Source organism: Erpetoichthys calabaricus, chromosome 6 (assembly GCF_900747795.2).
Source record: "Erpetoichthys calabaricus chromosome 6, fErpCal1.3, whole genome shotgun sequence".
Classification (NCBI taxonomy): domain Eukaryota; kingdom Metazoa; phylum Chordata; class Cladistia; order Polypteriformes; family Polypteridae; genus Erpetoichthys; species Erpetoichthys calabaricus.
The window spans coordinates 138,119,229-138,137,950 of NC_041399.2; the positions used below are offsets into that span (position 1 = coordinate 138,119,229).

Sequence of the window (18,722 nt, forward strand, 5' to 3'; positions counted from 1 at the left end):
TAGGAACTTGCTAAGAAAAAACAAACAGAAATTCATATTACCCAAAGAAAAATCATACATGAAAATTCTATTATTGCCTTCAAACTCTAAATAACAAAGTAGATGATGTCTATCAAATTACACTTCCAAAACATAATGGCAGGTGACCAATGGCTCAGATTTGTACTACAGACTACATTAACAAACACTTCTTCACGTGCAAGTACACCTCAAGAAATATTTTTCATTTTTAACTTATGTGGACATGTCAAGATTTGATTTTCATTTAAACAGGATATTTAGATAAAGGTGATAGTATAGAAAAAATGCAATGAAAATTTGACTTTGCAATAATTTATTTAAAGAAAAAAAAAGTAAATAACAGATATGCCATTTATGCCTGTGTTAAAAGTAAATACACCCTTGACTACAACAGCTGGCACTGCCCCATTTGGCAAAAGCAACCTCAAGCAGATGTTTCCTATTACTGACTGCCAAGCTCAGATATTGATTGGGAGAAGATTTTTCCCACTCACTCATGCAGAATCCTTTCAGCTGTGCGATCATAATTTGAGTCTTGCACACACAGCTGGTTTCAAATCCCCTCACAGCATCTCCACAGGATTCAGATCTGGACTTGGATTTGGCCATTCCGTGACCCTTCATTTCTTTCTTTTCAATCACTGCACCATCTAGTAGAATGAACAATTCATACTTCACTCTGACGGTGACCAGCCAAGGCAGCCCGAAACCATAACATTTCTACCACCATGCTTTACAGATGGTATCTGGTTTCTCTGGTCAAATGCTGCTTTTGGTTTTCACTAACTAATTGTCACTTTGCTTTGTCTGTCCTGAGCACATGGTTCCAGAAATCCTGGTCTTTGGTTCATGGACAAACTTTAGTCTTGCCCTGATATCCTGTCTAGAGAGCAAAAGTTTCCTCCTGGAAACACTGCTATGTAGATCTAACTTGTGCATCATCATTCTAATGGTGGACTAATGCACCTTGACATCATGGCACATACATGTAGCTCTTGTCACTCTTATTGAAATTCTGGGGTTTTTGGAGACTTCTTTCAGTATATTACACTCTGCTCTCGGGCTTAACTTGCTCATTTGCCTTGACCTAGACAAGTAGGCAGTTGTTGGAAATCTTCTCGTCTTGTAGATCTTCTGCATAGAGGAGTGGCCAATGTCCAATCTTTTTTTTTTTTTGGTTATTTCAATCTAGGTATGGTGATAACACACACTTCAACAACAATGAGAAAGTAAAGTAAATCTCTGAGGTTTAAATAAAATAGGTTCTTGCAAGATTCTCTTTAATGGCGTTCAAATTATTTGCACCCGATTCTTCTTCTTTCGGCTGCTCCCGTTAGGGGCTGCCACAGCGGATCATCTTCTTCCGTATCTTTCTGTCCTCTGCATCTTGCTCTATTACACCCATCACCTGCATGTCCTCTTTCACCACATCCATAAACCTTTGCTTAGGCCTTCCTCTTTTCCTCTTCCTTGGCAGCTCTATCCTTAGCATCCTTCTCCCAATATACCCAGCATCTCGCCTCTCTGAGTTTGTCTCCCAACCGTACAACTTGAGCTGACCCTCTAATGTACTCATTTCTAATCCTATCCATCCTCGTCACACCCAGTGCAAATCTTAGCATCTTTAACTCTGCTACCTCCAGCTCTGTTTCCTGCTTTCTGGTCAGTGCCACCATCTCCAACCCAAATAACATAGCTGGTCTCACTACCGTCCTGTAGACCTTCCCTTTCACTCTTGCCTATACCCGTCTGTCACAAATTACTCCTGACACTCTTCTCCACCCATTCCACCCTGCCTGCACTCTCTTTTTCACCTCTCTTCCCCAATCCCCATTACTCTATTCTGTTGATCCTAAGTATTTAAACTCATCCACCTTCACCAACTCCTTTCATCCTCACCATTCCACTGACCTCCCTCTCATTTATACACATGTATTCTGTCTTGTTCCTACTGACCTTCATTCCGCTCCTCTCTAGAGCATATCTCCACCTCTCCAGGGTCTCCTCAACCTGCTCCCTACTATTGCTACAGATATGTCATCAGCAAACATCCTAGTCCACGGGAACTCCTGTCTAATCTCGTCTGTCAACCTGTCCATCACCATTGCAAATAAGAAAGGGTTCAGAGCTGATCCCTGATGTAATCCCACCTCCAACTTGAATGCATCCGTCACTAATTTTAGTTATTTGAGGTAGTGATAAATGTAGAGGTTCTTTTTCCACATAGGACATTTGCATTTTATATTTACTTAAATTATATAATGGACTACAAAATATGAATGTGACAGGATGTTTATGTCATGTCGCCTTTAGCTATAAATACTGTTTAAATGAAGTATATCCACTTGTTAAAAAAGAAAAAAAAAACATTTCATGGGATGTACATAGTTTTTCAAGACTGTATGTTGAATAAGCATCCAAATAAGAAAGTAATGTATACAGTACCTGTAGGCAATAAAGCCACTGTGTTGTCTTGATCTATTTGTGTGTTATAAGAAAGGGCATACACAGAACCTAAAACACAAAACAAATAACATTAAATGATGAATGAAAAAAAAAAATCTTTAAACAAACAAACAAACAAATACCTTTTTTAACAAATCTGTCAATGAACTGCTGCTCCACTAGTTCATATACTGGTACATTCTTCACAAGATAATATTTTTCAAAGGAGTTGACAAGTGCATTCAGTTCAGAAGGTAGAACAGCACACTCAGGAATTAACATATTCACCTTAAAGAAATTACAACAGTTAGTGAATATTTAAGTTACAGCATTTACATTGTTGATTCTAATCATCATTGTTGATTATGATGCCACTATGCACCATGTAGAGAGGGTACATGCTGCAGTAACTCCATGTCTCCACTTATTATCTGATGTTCTAATGTTTGTTTTGTTGTAATTGTACTACCTAGCAATACCATACAGTTATAATGGAAATTAATCAGCTGTGAAAAGTTTTTATCCTTCTATTTTATACTTTATTATTATCAAGGTAACAGCAAAAAGAAAAAAAATCCAAGTGATACTCAGGCAACTGTTATTTCAATATAGGAACCATCAAAATCCAAAGCTCGTGTACCCTATAAAAGGCAAGCATCAATACTGCCCCCGTCTTTAGTCTAGTACTGACAGTGGAGTCTGCAAGTTCTTGTCAGGACAGAAAGCTACAAAAATCAGTCACAAAAAGCAGCTTAACTCTTAACAGGCCAGACTTGCACATTCACTTCATTATTGTTCATATTTTTTTATTTTTTTATTTTTTTAAATATGCAGTGCATCTGCAAACCATAAAGCACTTATGACACTGCAGCTTGGGGACCCATTTGTAGCTCTTGGTTGGTGTTTGGCATTACAATTGTATTGCAATACTTCTTGCTGTTGCATGGGTAGCCCACTTGGGGTGGAGCCCAGGGGAAGTACTTTCTGTGAGGGCACTGGGCATCCTTCCAAGGAAGAGCTGATTGACACAAGTGAGAGAAAGTGGCAGTGCTTTTGTGTCAAACTGAGCATTCGGAGATCAGAAGGAATAGGAGTTATTTAGTATGACACTGACAGGGCGAGAATAGTGAGAGAAGTAAAAGAATAAGCAAGTGGCAGGCAGGTCTAAGGTAAACTTATTTTATTATTTGGAGGTTTCCAGTGGAAAAGTGGCAGGGTACTATTTATGTTGCTGGATTCAGAAAAAAAAAAAAAGCCAGTTCGCACTGGAGGACTCACCCAGAAAAGTGGGACTGTCATAGCACCAAGAGAGGTTTCAAACAATCTGTCTACCTTTTTTTCCCCCTTAGAGATGCAGCAACTATTTTAATAAATGTGGCCTGAATAATTTTAATTACACCTCATTATTTTAGGCACAAATGTTAGAAATCTCAGTTTTATGGGTGTATCCAAATAAGATCAGATGCTGAGTGATATCTTACTTTTAGCACACCAGAGAAGCATTTTGAAAAACTATTCTCACTTCACTTATAGAGTAAACCTTAGAGCAGTGGAACAAGGAAAAAACACACACTTTATTGTGAAGGGGCAGTAAGTTTTGCTAATGAAATTAAGTTAATCATTCAGTATTATAAAAATGTTGATCATCAAATGCAAAAACAGATCTGTAAAATACATCGCAAAAGGCATCTGGAGTAATTCAATGGCAATAATGTAAATAAAATAAACAACCATTCTTTTACAATCAAATAACTTTTTCCTAGAATAAGATCTTTGACACAGAAATTCAAATTATATCTGAATAGTGATACAGTAATCCCTCGCTATATCGCGCTTCGACTTTTGCGGCTTCACTCTATCGCAGATTTTATATGCAAGCATATTTAAATATATATCGCGGATTACTCGCTGGTTCGTGGGTTTCAGTGGAAAATGAGTCTTAATTTCTGGTACATGCTTCCTCAGTTGGTTTGCCCAGTTGATTTCATAAAAGGGACGCTATTGGCAGATGGCTGAGAAGCTACCCAATCAGAGCACGTATTACGTATTAAATAAAAATCCTCAAATATATTGTGAGCACGGGGGCTGTTTGCACACCTAGAGGATACGACCGCTCCTCAAAAAATGCTGAAAGATTACCTTCACATTGTTCCCTTCCTTGGTGGGCTTACTTGTGGCTGCTTTGTCAAGCGATATGCATCCCACACGGTGCTTCGTATACTTAAAAGATCAAACAGCACCTATTGATTTTTGATTGTTTGCTTTTCTCTCTCTCTTGGACATTCTCTGCTCCTGACGGAGGGGGTGTGAGCAGGGGGGCTGTTCGCACCCCTAGACGATATGGACGCTCGTCTAAAAATGCTGAAAGATTACCTTCACATTGCTCCCTTCCTTGCAGCTGCTTTGTCAAGTGATATGCTTCCTGCACGGTGCTTCGCATACTTAAAAGCTCGAACAGCACCTATTAGTTTTTGATTGTTTGCTTTTCTCTCTCTCTCTCTCTCTGCTCCTGACGCGCACTCCTTTGAAGAGGAAGCTATGTTTGCATTCTTTTAATTGTGAGACAGAACTGTCATCTCTGTCTTGTCATGGAGCACGTTTAAACTTTTGAAAAAGAGATAAATGTTTGTTTGCAGTGTTTCAATAAAGTTCCTGTCTCTCTACAACCTCCTGTGTTTCTGTGCAAATCTGTGACCCAAGCATGACAAAATAAAAATAACCATATAAACATATGGTTTCTACTTCGCGGATTTTCACCTTTCGCGGGGGGTTCTGGAACGCAATCCCCGCGGTCAAGGAGGGATTACTGTATTCAGTCTAACAGTCCTAGAGTAGGTCTATCACACTTCTTCATAGAAAATGAAGTTCTGTGCAATATACTGTGCCAATAACGGTCATACTGAATAATGTTAATACTATGAAATTGTAACCGATGAGGCCATGCACAACTCTAACCACTTGATAATTTGTACTTTCCCGCAGGGCAAATAAAGTTTATATCTACCAAACCTATAAAGCTATGAAGATACTAAACAAGGTTACAGGTAGCAGTGAAGTAATTCAGCATTCAGTGTCACTGGGTTCTTAGTATTTATTAAACTTTGCACTCATACCTTGCTTGTAAAATAATACAGTACATGTTACATTTTATTTGTACTACTTATTATTAAGTTACACTGTTTGCTTTTCCCTTTTTCTATAAATTACTTCTTTTTGCTTTCATTATTATACTGTATCATCAATCTGTGAGAAAGTATTTCTTGGGCTCTGCCAGGAGAAACACAGAAAACATTGTTTCCAGAAATTTCTTGAAAAAGGGTGTTGAAGCTTCTAGTTAAACTTAGATTGGTGTATTTTACCAAATCAATATAATCTTACAGTTATAATAAGGGTTTACACACCCAGACGCTTGAAAACCCCACAACTACTGGACCTTAGACTTGCTGCAGCACCACAACTGCTAACCTACTTAATCCTGAGACATGAATTTCTGCCCTGTAACCATAAACTCTGTAAACCTTCTGCACACTCCAACAGCAACCAAAGTATGTAATAGTTCGAACCCAGAAAGTACCGCAGCTAACAAAGACAGCCGGGTCAGGTGTCAGGAGAATGAGGGGGTTAGAGTATACGTAAGCACCCTTACCACTGCACCTGCACTGCATTTCATTTGGCAGAGTCTCAGTTAGGGTATTTCCAGTACAGTTTCACACATCAATTGCATGATGAAGGATTCCTTAATACAACCAAGGTATAAATTACTTGTGCTATGACTGTTTCTTTGGTTTCTGTAGAGGCAGCACCTGCAGTGAACCTGGTACATTCATGGCAGTAACACTCCCAGATGAACAGAAATAAGTTTAATTATGCCTTTTGCTGCTAATCTGCATGCTAATGTGTACAGTAAAACAATGACTAGATGCAGGAGTGTATTCATTGTTGCAACACAAAATTATGTAAACTACTATAAGAAATAAATTAGAACATAGCCAATCAATCTGTTAGATTTTTATGAATGGGCAACTGGAGTAACTGACACAAGTAAAGCATATGACAAAATGTACACCTTCAAAAAGCCTCAAGTACAGTTCCATACTTGATATTACTTATGAAACTAGAAGCTATTGGTATCAGGGCTAACTAATAAAACTGGACTTCAAGCTGGTTAACCAGCAGGAGACAAAAAGTTCAGATAAATGGAGAATACTTCATGTTAGGTGACGTCAAGGGTTGCGTCTCACAAAAGTTTGTCAGTATAATGCGAAATTTCATAGGATCATTATGAGGCGTACAAATAAAATTCTTGCTTACATGTTCTAATCAAAATGTAACATGTTGGCAGTTTCTAGTGCCACGATTGGCAAGTAAAACAAATCTTACTTCAAAACTTCTGTCCTCCTTACCAGACAAATCTCACAACACATTTGTCATAATCTAGCAGCACAGCAAAACCAGACAAATATTTCAAATAAATGTGGGCGATATAGATTTAAAAAAATACATATTTTTGGAAATTTTTACTGCAATAAGTTTCATGATACAAAAACTGCAATGTCATGTTTTACTTTAAAAACTTATCAACAAGTCTTTCATAATGTAAATAAAATATTGTAGTCTTGTACAAATGAAAGCAGCAAAAAGACATACTCAAAAATAATCAAAAGTGTATATTGGAAATATAAAAGAAACAACAATGACAAAACAATGTTACCAACAGTTAAATCAAGATGTAAAAAAATTGGGCAGTTCTCGAAGCCCCTAATTAACCCCTCATGATTCTTGGGAAAGTCTCAAGTTGAAATTGTAGGGGGGTAACTGAAAATATATTTAAAAAAATATGTTTTGGTGTTTTGATTCATCCAGTTTTTTTTTGTTTTTTTTTTGCTGGATGTGTGAGAAAATAGGCTAAAATGGGAATTTGGAAAAAGAGAATTATTAATATGGCTCCTTTCAGCCTGTCCTGCAATTAAAGACATGCCTCAACTATAGCACTCTTAAGTAACTAGTGCTGCAGTACTGGTCTATGGTAGGGTGTTGTTAATAAATTTTTTGAACACTGCAACAGGCTTCTTACAAATTAAACATTTAGTGTTTATTCCAACCTCTGAGAAAAAAATATTTGTAGTTCATTCCTTGCTGGTATCGCATTTGTGCATGATTTAATTGCAAATACTGAAATACAAGAAGAAGGAGAAACATTACATCAGGCAAAATGGTATATTGAATATTGAGTTATATTTGATCTCAACAGTCTGTTAAAATTACCTGGTGGGCCTGATCAGTTCCACAGGCTATAGTTTGACCCACCCTGCCCATTAGCACTCTTATTAATCTCCATTATTCACTATGCTGAATATCAAGTCAGACAGCAGTGGTGGCAAATACTGTCATATACTGTACAAGAAATAATTTTCAAAGACATAATGTGAAATCTTAAAACAATTTGAAATGTGTTATATAGTTAATCTCTAATAAAATTTACTTTTATCCACTTAATAATAAGACAGATTTTAATTTTTATTTATACATCACTTGCTCAAAGTCAGAGGCATGAAAGGGTCCCTTTGCTTTCTGCAACCTTTTTTAAATGGGGCATTGCTGTGTCTCCAATTGGGTTGCTCCAATTAAGTAACTTGCAAGCTAGCTTTAAGAAAAGGAAAATGTCAACATATGCATCATTTATTGTGACAAAAAGACTGCAAAAGTTGTAATATGATGGAGCAGCTTCAGCGACCGACTGCTGTCAATGTCCTGCTCCACTGACAGACTGAGGAGATCGTTCCTCCCCCACACTATGCGACTCTTCAATTCCACCTGGGGGGGTTTAACGTTAACATTATACAAAGTTATTGTCGGTTTTACCTGCATTTTTATCACTCTTTAATTTAATATTGTTTCTTTATCAGTATGCTGCTGTTGGGAGTACTGTGAAATGTGAATTTCTCCTTGGGATTAATAAAGCATCTATCTTTTGCCATATTACCAAAATCCTCTTGGCTCATTCCAGATCTAGTTTTATATTAGCAGTGACTCAATGTGGCTTTAAAACAACCACCTTGGGTCAATTACGCTTACATGTCAAGTTACACAATCAGTTCAACAGGCTTCTTTAGCAACAGAAAATCTGACAAGAACTTCCTCTAACAGGCCATGGTGTCACTTGCTATACACCTCTTGCTCTTCAGGAGACAGATCTCAGGCAAGTACACATTAAGTACCATATGTTGCCTTCTACTGGCCAGACAGTAAAGTAAATGGCCTGTTGCTGGTCACCTATGGCTTAATGCAAAACTAGAAGTCATATTCACATATTACAGGGCACCACATAATTGTCTGAGGTTACTACATTTCAGGAAAGTTTCAACCCAAAAGATTAGTGATTGGGAAATACAGGTTTGTTTGTATGTGTAAATGAATACATAGTGGCAAATAGCAATAACCGAGTGTGGAGCTTGTTTTTAATAATACATCATATACTTGAACCACAAATACATATGTCAGACTCTAAAATGCACTACAGATTGGATACTAAAAAAATTCCATGACAAAACGCAGCAAATATATGAATACTGTTCTGTAAATCTGAAATAAGTTTTGTTTTCTCAGAATGAGAGCTGCCTTCCTCAAGCCAATGAATTCAGAGGAATAAGGGCAACACTCCCTTTACTAATGGCAAAGAAGTGCACGGCTAAGGCTAGTGGTAACAAATCTTAACAGTTGTCTCATTGGCTTGTATAGGAAAAGATCACCCTTCTTTCAAAGTCCACCTAAAAATTGCTTCATTTGTATTATTAGCTACCAATGTCAGAAATAAAATGGCCAAAAATTCATGAATTACATCATTTTTCCCTTAAAACTGAAGGACAGGGCTAAAAAAGCCCCCAAAATTACATATAATAGTAATAATCTAACTTGAATCACACCATGACTTCTGCTTTGAGACTACAATCCAAGTTGTTTAAGTTTTTTCTTTTAATGGAGAGAAGGAAAAAATACAAAAGCAAAAACTGTTTCTCCTTTGTACGTCAACTGCATAAACGTTGCCATTCATAAATGAACCACATCATTGTATGGCCAACTACAGTAAATGCCAAGAACATTTACACCACCAGCACAACACTTGTAATTATTAAATAGGCCAATCTACCCACCACTGAAAAAAGAAGTAAGATTAAATCTAAACAGAGAAGCATGCTGAAAAAAAAATAAATTATGAAGGGCGGCAAAAATATGAAAAAAAAAAAACAAAAAAACACATACACACACGGCTTTCTAACACCAGTTGACCAAGCGTCACATCGGTACGGGTGAATGATGGCTAAACATTTGTTGACTGGGCTAATACATTTAGCCAAAAGTTAGAAAACCAGGGGCCTCATGTATAAACGGTGTGTACGCATAGAAATGTTACGTAAGAACGTTTCCACGTTCAAATCGCGATGTATAAAACCTACACTTGCCGTAAAGCCACGCACTTTTCCACTGTACCTCATACCCTGTTGTACGCAAGTTCTTAGCTCGGTTTTGCAGACTGGCGGCACCCAGCGTCAAAGCAGTGCTACTGTTCTTGTGTGGTTACCCTTTCTTAGATCCACATCCACGACGGCAGCTTTATCAAATACCCCATATCGTTCATAAATTTAATGCATCTGATTGTAATTAACCTGTAACAATATAATGGTCCACAGAATAGTCAAACTATTCTAAATACCATAACTGCTTTAGCGTTGTTACTCTCACTGCACCACCTTCTTCTGTCAGCTGCTCCCGTTAGGGGTTGCCACAGCAGATCATCTTTTTCCATATTACTCGCACTGCACCACTCGGAGTATTTATATCATTGTATCTGAGTGTGAATCACAGATCTACAGCGATCGGAAAGAGAGTTATCGGTATACAGCACTCGCTGCCTCAGCCATTCGCTATTCGAACTGCTCTCATCCGAGCAACGCTTCACAGCCTTTCCTGTTCGGACCTCGCGGTTCACAAACAGTTTCATCCCAAGAACTCTAAACGCACTCAATCAGTCCATCAAGTGCTCCTTGTAGAACTGTTTGTACTTGCAAGTTACTGTGAGGTAATTGTACTTATGATAGTTATAATATTGCACATCCTGAGCCACTTTATAAAGCGCGTATTTACATATGATGACGGTATCATTTTTAAGATGAAATGCAGCAAAATATGTTGATTTTTATTATACAGATAAAACTTTAACTTTAACTACACGGTGCTGAAGCGCTTGCGAGCTTGAGCTTCGTTCACAGATTGTTCCTGCTTCGCACTGTATTCATACGGTGGCTGGCGCGACACTGGAAGGATAGATGGATAAAATAATTAAACATTACGAAGATATTTCAATGTTTCTTAAAAGTTTTGAAGAATCGGCATTCTAAGCTTACAGATGGCTTAACATCTATTACAGAGCTGATTGTGCGGCGATTGGGTATTTGGAGAAAGAAAAGTAAGGACAGGAATTGTTGGTTAGTACGTTTGAAAAAGACAGTACTTCTGTAATAAAGCATTTCATTGAAGGTCGCGCATGGTGCAGCAAGCATCTTGTGCAAGACATGAACAATCACTGCGCCACCGTGTTCCCATGTTTAATAACATGCTTTAACTCATATCATCATGAAAATATCACGTATACTTCTCAGTATTTTAATTATTCAGAGCTGTAATATTACGAACGTAATGGATTCTGTGTCCTGTCGCAGGAAGAGCACATAGTGATTCAAGCACATATAAGATCAAATACACAACAAAGCATTTAACGTGCTACCTTAGTTACAATGGGAGATAAGTTGACATTTCGTGCTTTTTTCACATCGTGTGCCTTTTTTTTTTCCCCACTGTACCCTAATAAGCTTTCATACGACACTCAGATGGTGGACTACGAGTCGCCTTTTCATGCCGACTTTGATATGTGACAACTTCTTTTTTATTTCGGGCACTGTGCGACTTTCTGAACTTGAGCTTTCGAGTTTCTCCGACACGCTATGTCACTCGATCAACTTCCTTTTGTTGTTTATTCCACTGTTTAAACCAACAAATAGTATGTTTTTCTTTGCCTCCATTTGGTATTCGCTGAAATTCTTCTATTTTTCCTCGTACTTTTGCCATTGCCTTTTCACAGAACACTGGGCTTATGGGCTATTTATATTGATTTGCATATTCAAAGAGGCGTAATTCTGGGAGGAGTTGAGGCGGGACAGCAGGCGCGTGCACGTGCATTTATTTCCACGCTGAGCGGGATTTATGTAGTGGAAGAACGCGGAAGCTGGCAAATGCACAGATTACTGCATCTGGATTTTTCTGTTCGTAAGCACATTTCAGCTTTTGTGCTTACATCATGTTATAGTGCGAATTCTACGCACGGCGTTATGCATGAGGCCCCAGGTTAGAAACTTGAATCAGTGGTTCTTAAGGTGTGTTTCAACGACCACATGTAATTCACAAACATGAGTTAAGTGATCTACAAGATAACTGACATTATATCAGAGCACAATGACTTGTAAATTGCACAGATATACTAGAGGGGAAAGGTTTGGAATAACGACACTGGTAGTTATAGTGTACTACTTAAGGAAGTTGGTATTCAAGGACCTGTAAAGTATTTTTCTCAAACTGCAGTGTCTAATGTACTTATCTACTTGTACATTCGCTCCTCTGGGCACTCCAATTTTCCTCTACTCATCACATGCTTAGATGCAGTTTGCACTTTTCTCTCAAATAAGTAGTGGACTGTTGTATCACTGTTGTCACATGGAATAAGCTTCATTTCACAAAACCACAACAGAATGATGTGCTCTTTGCCAAAACGGTTTTATTCTGGCAATTTTTGAACTATGAATTAAATTTTAGGAATGTAAGGACCTTGCAACCCAAGAAAAGACAATCTACTTTCTTCATAGAACAGAGGAGCTGGTTTCAGCGTCGACAACAATAATAATCAAATTTCATTTAAATATAATTAATTGAGCTCCAAGAGTTTACTATTCGGACACTGCAGAGTCGTAATGGCTACCAAAACTGGGCTTTGTAATCATATGTGAAAAATTAGTCATCTCAAGAATAACAGCCAAATGTAATGTCTTAAGTTTATTTTTACTTCATTTAATGCCACTTTGATAAAAAAAAAAAGTATACATTTCTATCAAAAACATGAAAACATCTAAGGCAGGGGTCCCCAACCACCGGTCCGCGACCCACTACCGGGCCGCAGCCGTCTGACAGCCGGGCCGCGAGAGAACTGCCGGCAACGGAGACTCACTCAGACTTTTCAGAACGCTTGGCGGGCAGGGCTTTGCAGCGGTGCAGAGAGAGGAGAGAGACCGAGGTGAGAGAGTATTACAACAAAGTATTGTTACGGTCCTGACAGTTTCCAACATATGACACAAGTCTATAGAAATCGCGTTACTACGAAGTACATTCAGCAGATGCTTTCATTACAACGAAGTGACCTTGAAATGCCTGAATGAATCATCCACAGACCAGTTAGATCTGTGGTCGCAGCTCAGATGTGCACGTTTGCACAACGATCCCCAAACAGAAACATTGTAAAAAAAATTCTTTCTTCGAACTTTCCTCGTACTGTTTTTTTTTTTTTGCTGTTTTTGTTTTCTGTGGTTTTCAGTGATACCTTTTGCTTATTGCTTGTCAACATTTGAAAAACATCCATTGGAATTTAACTCATTGTCACCCTCCTATAGAAACGGCAGACACGAAAAAAACGATAACAGTGTTAATGTTTGTGATGTGCAATCTGTTTGAATGGCAAATGCAAAGCATATGTCTTTGTTATATGCAAAAAAAGAAGAAAAATCTCAGGTTGCAAACGTATGCGAACTGCTTAATAACTTAATAATAAAAGAAATGTTATGTAAATTGTGTATAAAATTGCCCCCCCCACACCTCCCCCCCCCCGACCGGTCCGTGGAAAAATTTGCATCTAATAAAGTGGTCCTTGCTGTCAAAAAGGTTGGGGACCACTGATCTAAGGGATTCCAAACCTTTGGACATCAGTCTGTTAAACAGGTATTAATTTATAACAGCCAGGATTTTGACCAACATCCATGTCATGAGGAAATGGTTACAGACTATCATTAATATTTTAATCGTTCATGCAATTGGTAAGTGTAGTGTTTGGTCAACAGGATTAATAAACAAAAAGTAAAAATATATGCAGATGTCCATTGTTTTCATACACACGATTATATGTACACCAAATATCATTGAGCCTTACAATAAAACTTAATAATCAGTTACACTGGCCTTATACTCACATTACTGTATATGCACATACCAACACCATACACTATAGTAAGGGGTCCTTAAGTTTGGTCCAGGAAGCTGCACTAGCTGCAGGTTTTAGGTCCAATCCATCTACTTAATTAGAGCCAAGTTTTTGTCCCTATAAAGTATTATCCATCTATCTAATGCTCAAATAACATTTTGTGCTTCATTTTAGATAACTCACTTGTTAAGATTCACAATCTTTACTGTCTTCTTTTATACCCAAAACAGAATTCACTCTTATTAATTGCTTCTTGTTTTATTAAGCATTTTCCAAATAAATATGAAATACAAAGGACAAAAGACGCCTGACGTTTACTAAATAACCCAATGTTTACAAAGTTCAGTCCTCAGGGACCACTGTGGCTGCAAGTTTTCAACACAAACAACTTCTTAAATTAATTAGACTCTTACTTTAATTAAGCAAGCTGTCATGTCCCATGCTAGACCTGTTATGTACAAAGGTTTCTAAATTTCTCATAAATAGGACATCTCATAATAATGCAGTTTTTCCTTGAATCCTCCATATAGAAAACAATACCAGCTGATTAAAAAAAATGAGACTAATTAAAGGAAAAACAGTTCAAAGATTGTGACATTGATTGGAAAAACTATAGCCACAGTGGGCCTCCAAGACCACACTAGAGAAAACCTGATCTTACTCTGGTTCCATTTACAAATGTATATACTGTATATGCTCATTGTGAAGTATCTGATTTCACCAAATATTGGGAAAGATACTGAAGCGGGAAAAAAAGGACTGATAACTACTAATCAACTTCAGTTAACAAATCATTTGGATGATATTCTGAGAAGACAGAAAACTACAATATTAGAATGGTATCATGTGGCAGAATGAAAGCACTAACAAGCCATCACATTAAATTCCTGTTACTGGCAAGGACTGCTTCCAATTAAGCAATACAGATGGTGTAACATTTTGCATACTTTACCCAACAAAGTTACTGTTTTTATTCAAATATAACCCACCCAGCAAAAATCTTGGGAATTATATTAGGTCTTAAAATTAACTGTTCTTCAATTGTAGATACAGCTTTATTCATATATGCATGTACCTCAGGAATTTGCTAGTACATTTTTGGCATTGAATGAATGTACAAAATAGACCAGTTTGTGCTACATGCTTGACACTGCAAAAAGACCAACTGCCGGGGAAGGAAGGTTCTGTATGAAGTGAAATGTACTCTCTATATACAAAATCCTAAGCCTAAAAGTGCAATGATTTTGTGTGACGCTTTTATGTGACTTTTTAAATCAAGCTTATTTTAAAACCTACATATATACTGTATGTTTGGTATCATTCTTTTCAGAGTTTATCGAACTTTAATGTGATGTTGTTAGATTTTCATATCCTTATTCCATTTTTAAATTATAAACTAAAATATCAAGAAAGTCATGGTTTTTATTTTTGATTGAATAAACTTTCTTTCATAGGACCAAACTATTTAAAAAAAAAAAAAGATCTATACTGAAAACCAATGTTTGTATTTAGGTGATTTAATTAGTTGAAGGTCGAGTAACGATGACCCATTGCACACCACTTTAGTTTTCCTGTTTTTTAAATGAGTCATTTAAAAAAAAAAAAAATTTTTTTTTTTTTTTAATCTATAAGAATGTCAGTTAAAACTAATGGATCGTTTATTTAGTCTCTTAAAAATGCTCATCGAGCATAGTGAACCTCAGTTTAACGGGAATACTCCAATCGGTAAGAGTAAATATTTTATTCTCATTTCATGATTTTTACTCCATTAAATAATACTTAATTTTTCTTTTACATATTTATAGAATTTCATTATTTTTGACTCCAATAAATAATTTTTCTTTTGTATATTTACAGATTTTACTAATATTTTGGCCACAAGTGGGGGTTGGGCGGCAAAGGCGCCGGGGGGTTGCCCCCCTAGTAATCTATAACTCCAACAAAAATGAATAAAAACCAGTAATAAAAAGGCAATTTCTCTGACCTTCAAGGTGACCACCGGAGATAAATTCAATAGAAGAATTTAGTAAATGATCTGATAAGGCGAACAACAAAGTAAACTGATGATCTGGGACCTCATGTATAATGCCATGCATAGAATTCACACTAAACATGGCATATGGACAAAATTGGAAATGTGTGTACGCACAAAAAATCAGGATGTATAAATCTGCGTGTACGCCAAGTTCCACACAATTTCCCTGTACAAACCCAAATGAACATGAAATTTAAAACACACGTACCTATAGCCCCACCCCAACTCCTCTCAGAATTTTGTATATTTTAATACGCATATCAATATTATATATTACCTTCTGTTCAGTGTTTGGTTAAAAGACAATGGAAAGGGTATGTGAAAAGAATTTCTGTGAAGGCAAGCAAAAACATACTATTTGATGGCTTACACAGTGGAATAAGCAACAAAAACATGGCGGAGACACTTGAATGTTCAAGTTCAGAAAATCACACAGTGCCCAAAATAAAAAAGGTGGTCAGATATCACGATCTGTTTATTCTGTTTCAAACAATATTACAAAAGCTGACCCTCAAGCCAATGACATGATGGTGCTGTGCCAAGCACGTTTTTTTGCGCTGGCTGTGCACACATCTCTTCCTCGAAAACTGCAGGATGGCAATCTGGCTATGTGCTGACAGACACTGTTCTGGAGTCACAGAATGCAACAGTGGATGCTGTAAGAGATGTGGCCAATGAACTAAGGAATATAAGGGCTGTATACTACGTGATATTGACCAAAAATTTAATGAATTGGTTGAAAAAAAATGCTGTATCCGATTACCTGTTTTTACATTCTGCTAATTACACTCAAACGAAGTTGTTACGCTGTCCGATTTGGCTGATCATTTAGTAGGTCAAGTTTATCACAGCACATCTCTTCAGGTACAGGCAAGTCACGATTGTGTGCCACATTACAAAGCATGCTAAATGCTTGCGCAACACAACACCCATTCTGTGCACTATAGAGCAGCACATTAATAGATTGAATTTGCTTATGTAAATAGAAAGCATTTCCATTCTCTGAAGGCACCATTATAGTGTGGCATCAGCACAGAGTACAACAACAATTCTCTGCTCTCTATCCTCAAAAGGACTACTTGCCTTATGCCACACTAGTTGAAAAAAGCACCTGCAATTGTGCAGAGTTGCCATTTTATAGGCTCTCCAGCTATTGATGATATAATGCCAGCACATTTTTTTGGTATTCAACCCTGACTGATGTAACTTGTCCGGCACCGTTGCAATAGCAATGTGCATACAGTTGACTACTCAGATTACATTTGGAAAAACTGGATGTTGCCATGAATTGCGCTTTCATGTTTCCCAGTTCAACCACAGTTTAAGGAAATCTTACATATCTGGATGACAAGTGGATAACACCATCCTATACAGGAGGCATGGCGTGACTAAGCGATTAATGAGAAATACCCGATGAGTCAGCAACTTCATGTTGAAAAGCTCCTGTGGCTAAAAACCCAAGAGTGGACAAAACTTGCAAAGGAGCAGGTACAACACAATTACTCAAATTCTGTCTTTGTAAATCCGGCACAAGTTCAACAAAATCAAATTAGAAGCCAGTCATCATCATCATCTATAAATATGCACTAATTCTTCCATTTGCAATGTCTTCTAACAACGCTAAAGCAGCCATGGCAGTTGGAATAGTTTGGTCATTCTGTTCACCATTATATTGTTACAGAATAATTACAATCAAGTGAATTAAATTTGTAAAAGATGTGCAATTAATTTCTGTGTATTTGATAAAACCTGCATCATAGATGCGAATCTAAAAAAGAAAAGCAGACCACAGAAACAGTGGCACTGCTTTGACACTGGGTGCCGCCAGGTTGTTAAACCGAGAAGAAACATGCGTACGCAAGGGGCCATGAAAACGTAAGTAGCTTTACACCAAATTTAGTTTTTATACATCCCGAAGCGAGTGTGGAAACAGGCGTACACAACATTTTTGCACGTATGCACCATTTATACACAAGGCTCCTGGACATTAGTTTCTTCTTGTAAAAGGCGTACATCCTTTCATAACACACCAACTGCCAAGTGCAAACCCAAGCATATTTCTAAAGACATGTGCAGCAGTATTTAGAATACAAAATAACTTTTGATATATTGATAAGTCTGAACTCATTCTTATTGCTCCCTAATCTAGAGATTCTTAATTATAGGAGCTACGAATTTCATTTTCCCAGCTATACAACAAGATTTATACTCTTCTCTCTACGTACTGATAGCACATAGAAAAAGAGGGGGGAAAAATTAGAAAGTTGCCACTGCTACCTTTATTTTTTCTCTACTTATTTCTTCATTCCCTCCACCATGAACTGGGGAGTGAGTAGTTGCTGGTAATGTCATTTTATCATGCAATGCAGATGTGAAGGTTCCCAAAGTACCACTGTAGACCATACTACCTGGTACCATCCATCTATGATACTTTGTGGTTTGGGGTTGGACAAAATAAATCTTTAACAAGTTCACTTAACTTGTGCTGCATGTATTCAGAGCAATGGTACTCATTCATCCAATTCCCACCAGCATTTTAACAATGATGGACAAAATAATACACTGTAGCAACTTTATAACCTTTAAACAAACAGGAAGGTGAGAAGCTTCAGAGTGTGGAGGAGCCTGGGGGTGCACCACAAAAGGAGCCGAACTGAACAGCACAGTAGGTTAGACTGCCTTGGACTATTTAAAAAAAAAATAAAATAAAATAAAAATGGACAGCACACAAAGCTCACAGAACTCAAAAAGACAGCAATTGCCCTGATGAAGTTTAACTACCCGAATGGCCATCTCAGAAAAGTGTTAATGACCCTTACATCTGTATGTGTGTTGCTTACACGCTAATCTACCTTTGAGTACTCTGGGAACATAAGCCTATTTTAGCAGCATTTAGAGACTGGTGCAAGGCAGTTCTGGATGGGA

At 37.4% G+C, this 18,722-nt stretch overlaps 1 protein-coding gene across 2 annotated transcripts in view; it reads right to left on the reverse strand.

The window, feature by feature from the left end:
• The window catches only part of rpp40 (ribonuclease P/MRP 40 subunit), a 77,213-nt gene that overhangs the window by 49,692 nt on the left and 8,799 nt on the right, over positions 1-18,722 (reverse strand). For both annotated transcript variants that reach the window (XM_028803948.2, XM_028803947.2), the window contains exons 2-3: positions 2,610-2,754; positions 2,467-2,535 (exon numbers count right to left, since the gene is read on the reverse strand). In XM_028803948.2, coding sequence (XP_028659781.1) covers positions 2,467-2,535; positions 2,610-2,748 — 208 coding nt within the window. In that variant the 5' untranslated portion in view covers positions 2,749-2,754. The remainder of the gene's footprint in view (positions 1-2,466; positions 2,536-2,609; positions 2,755-18,722) is intronic.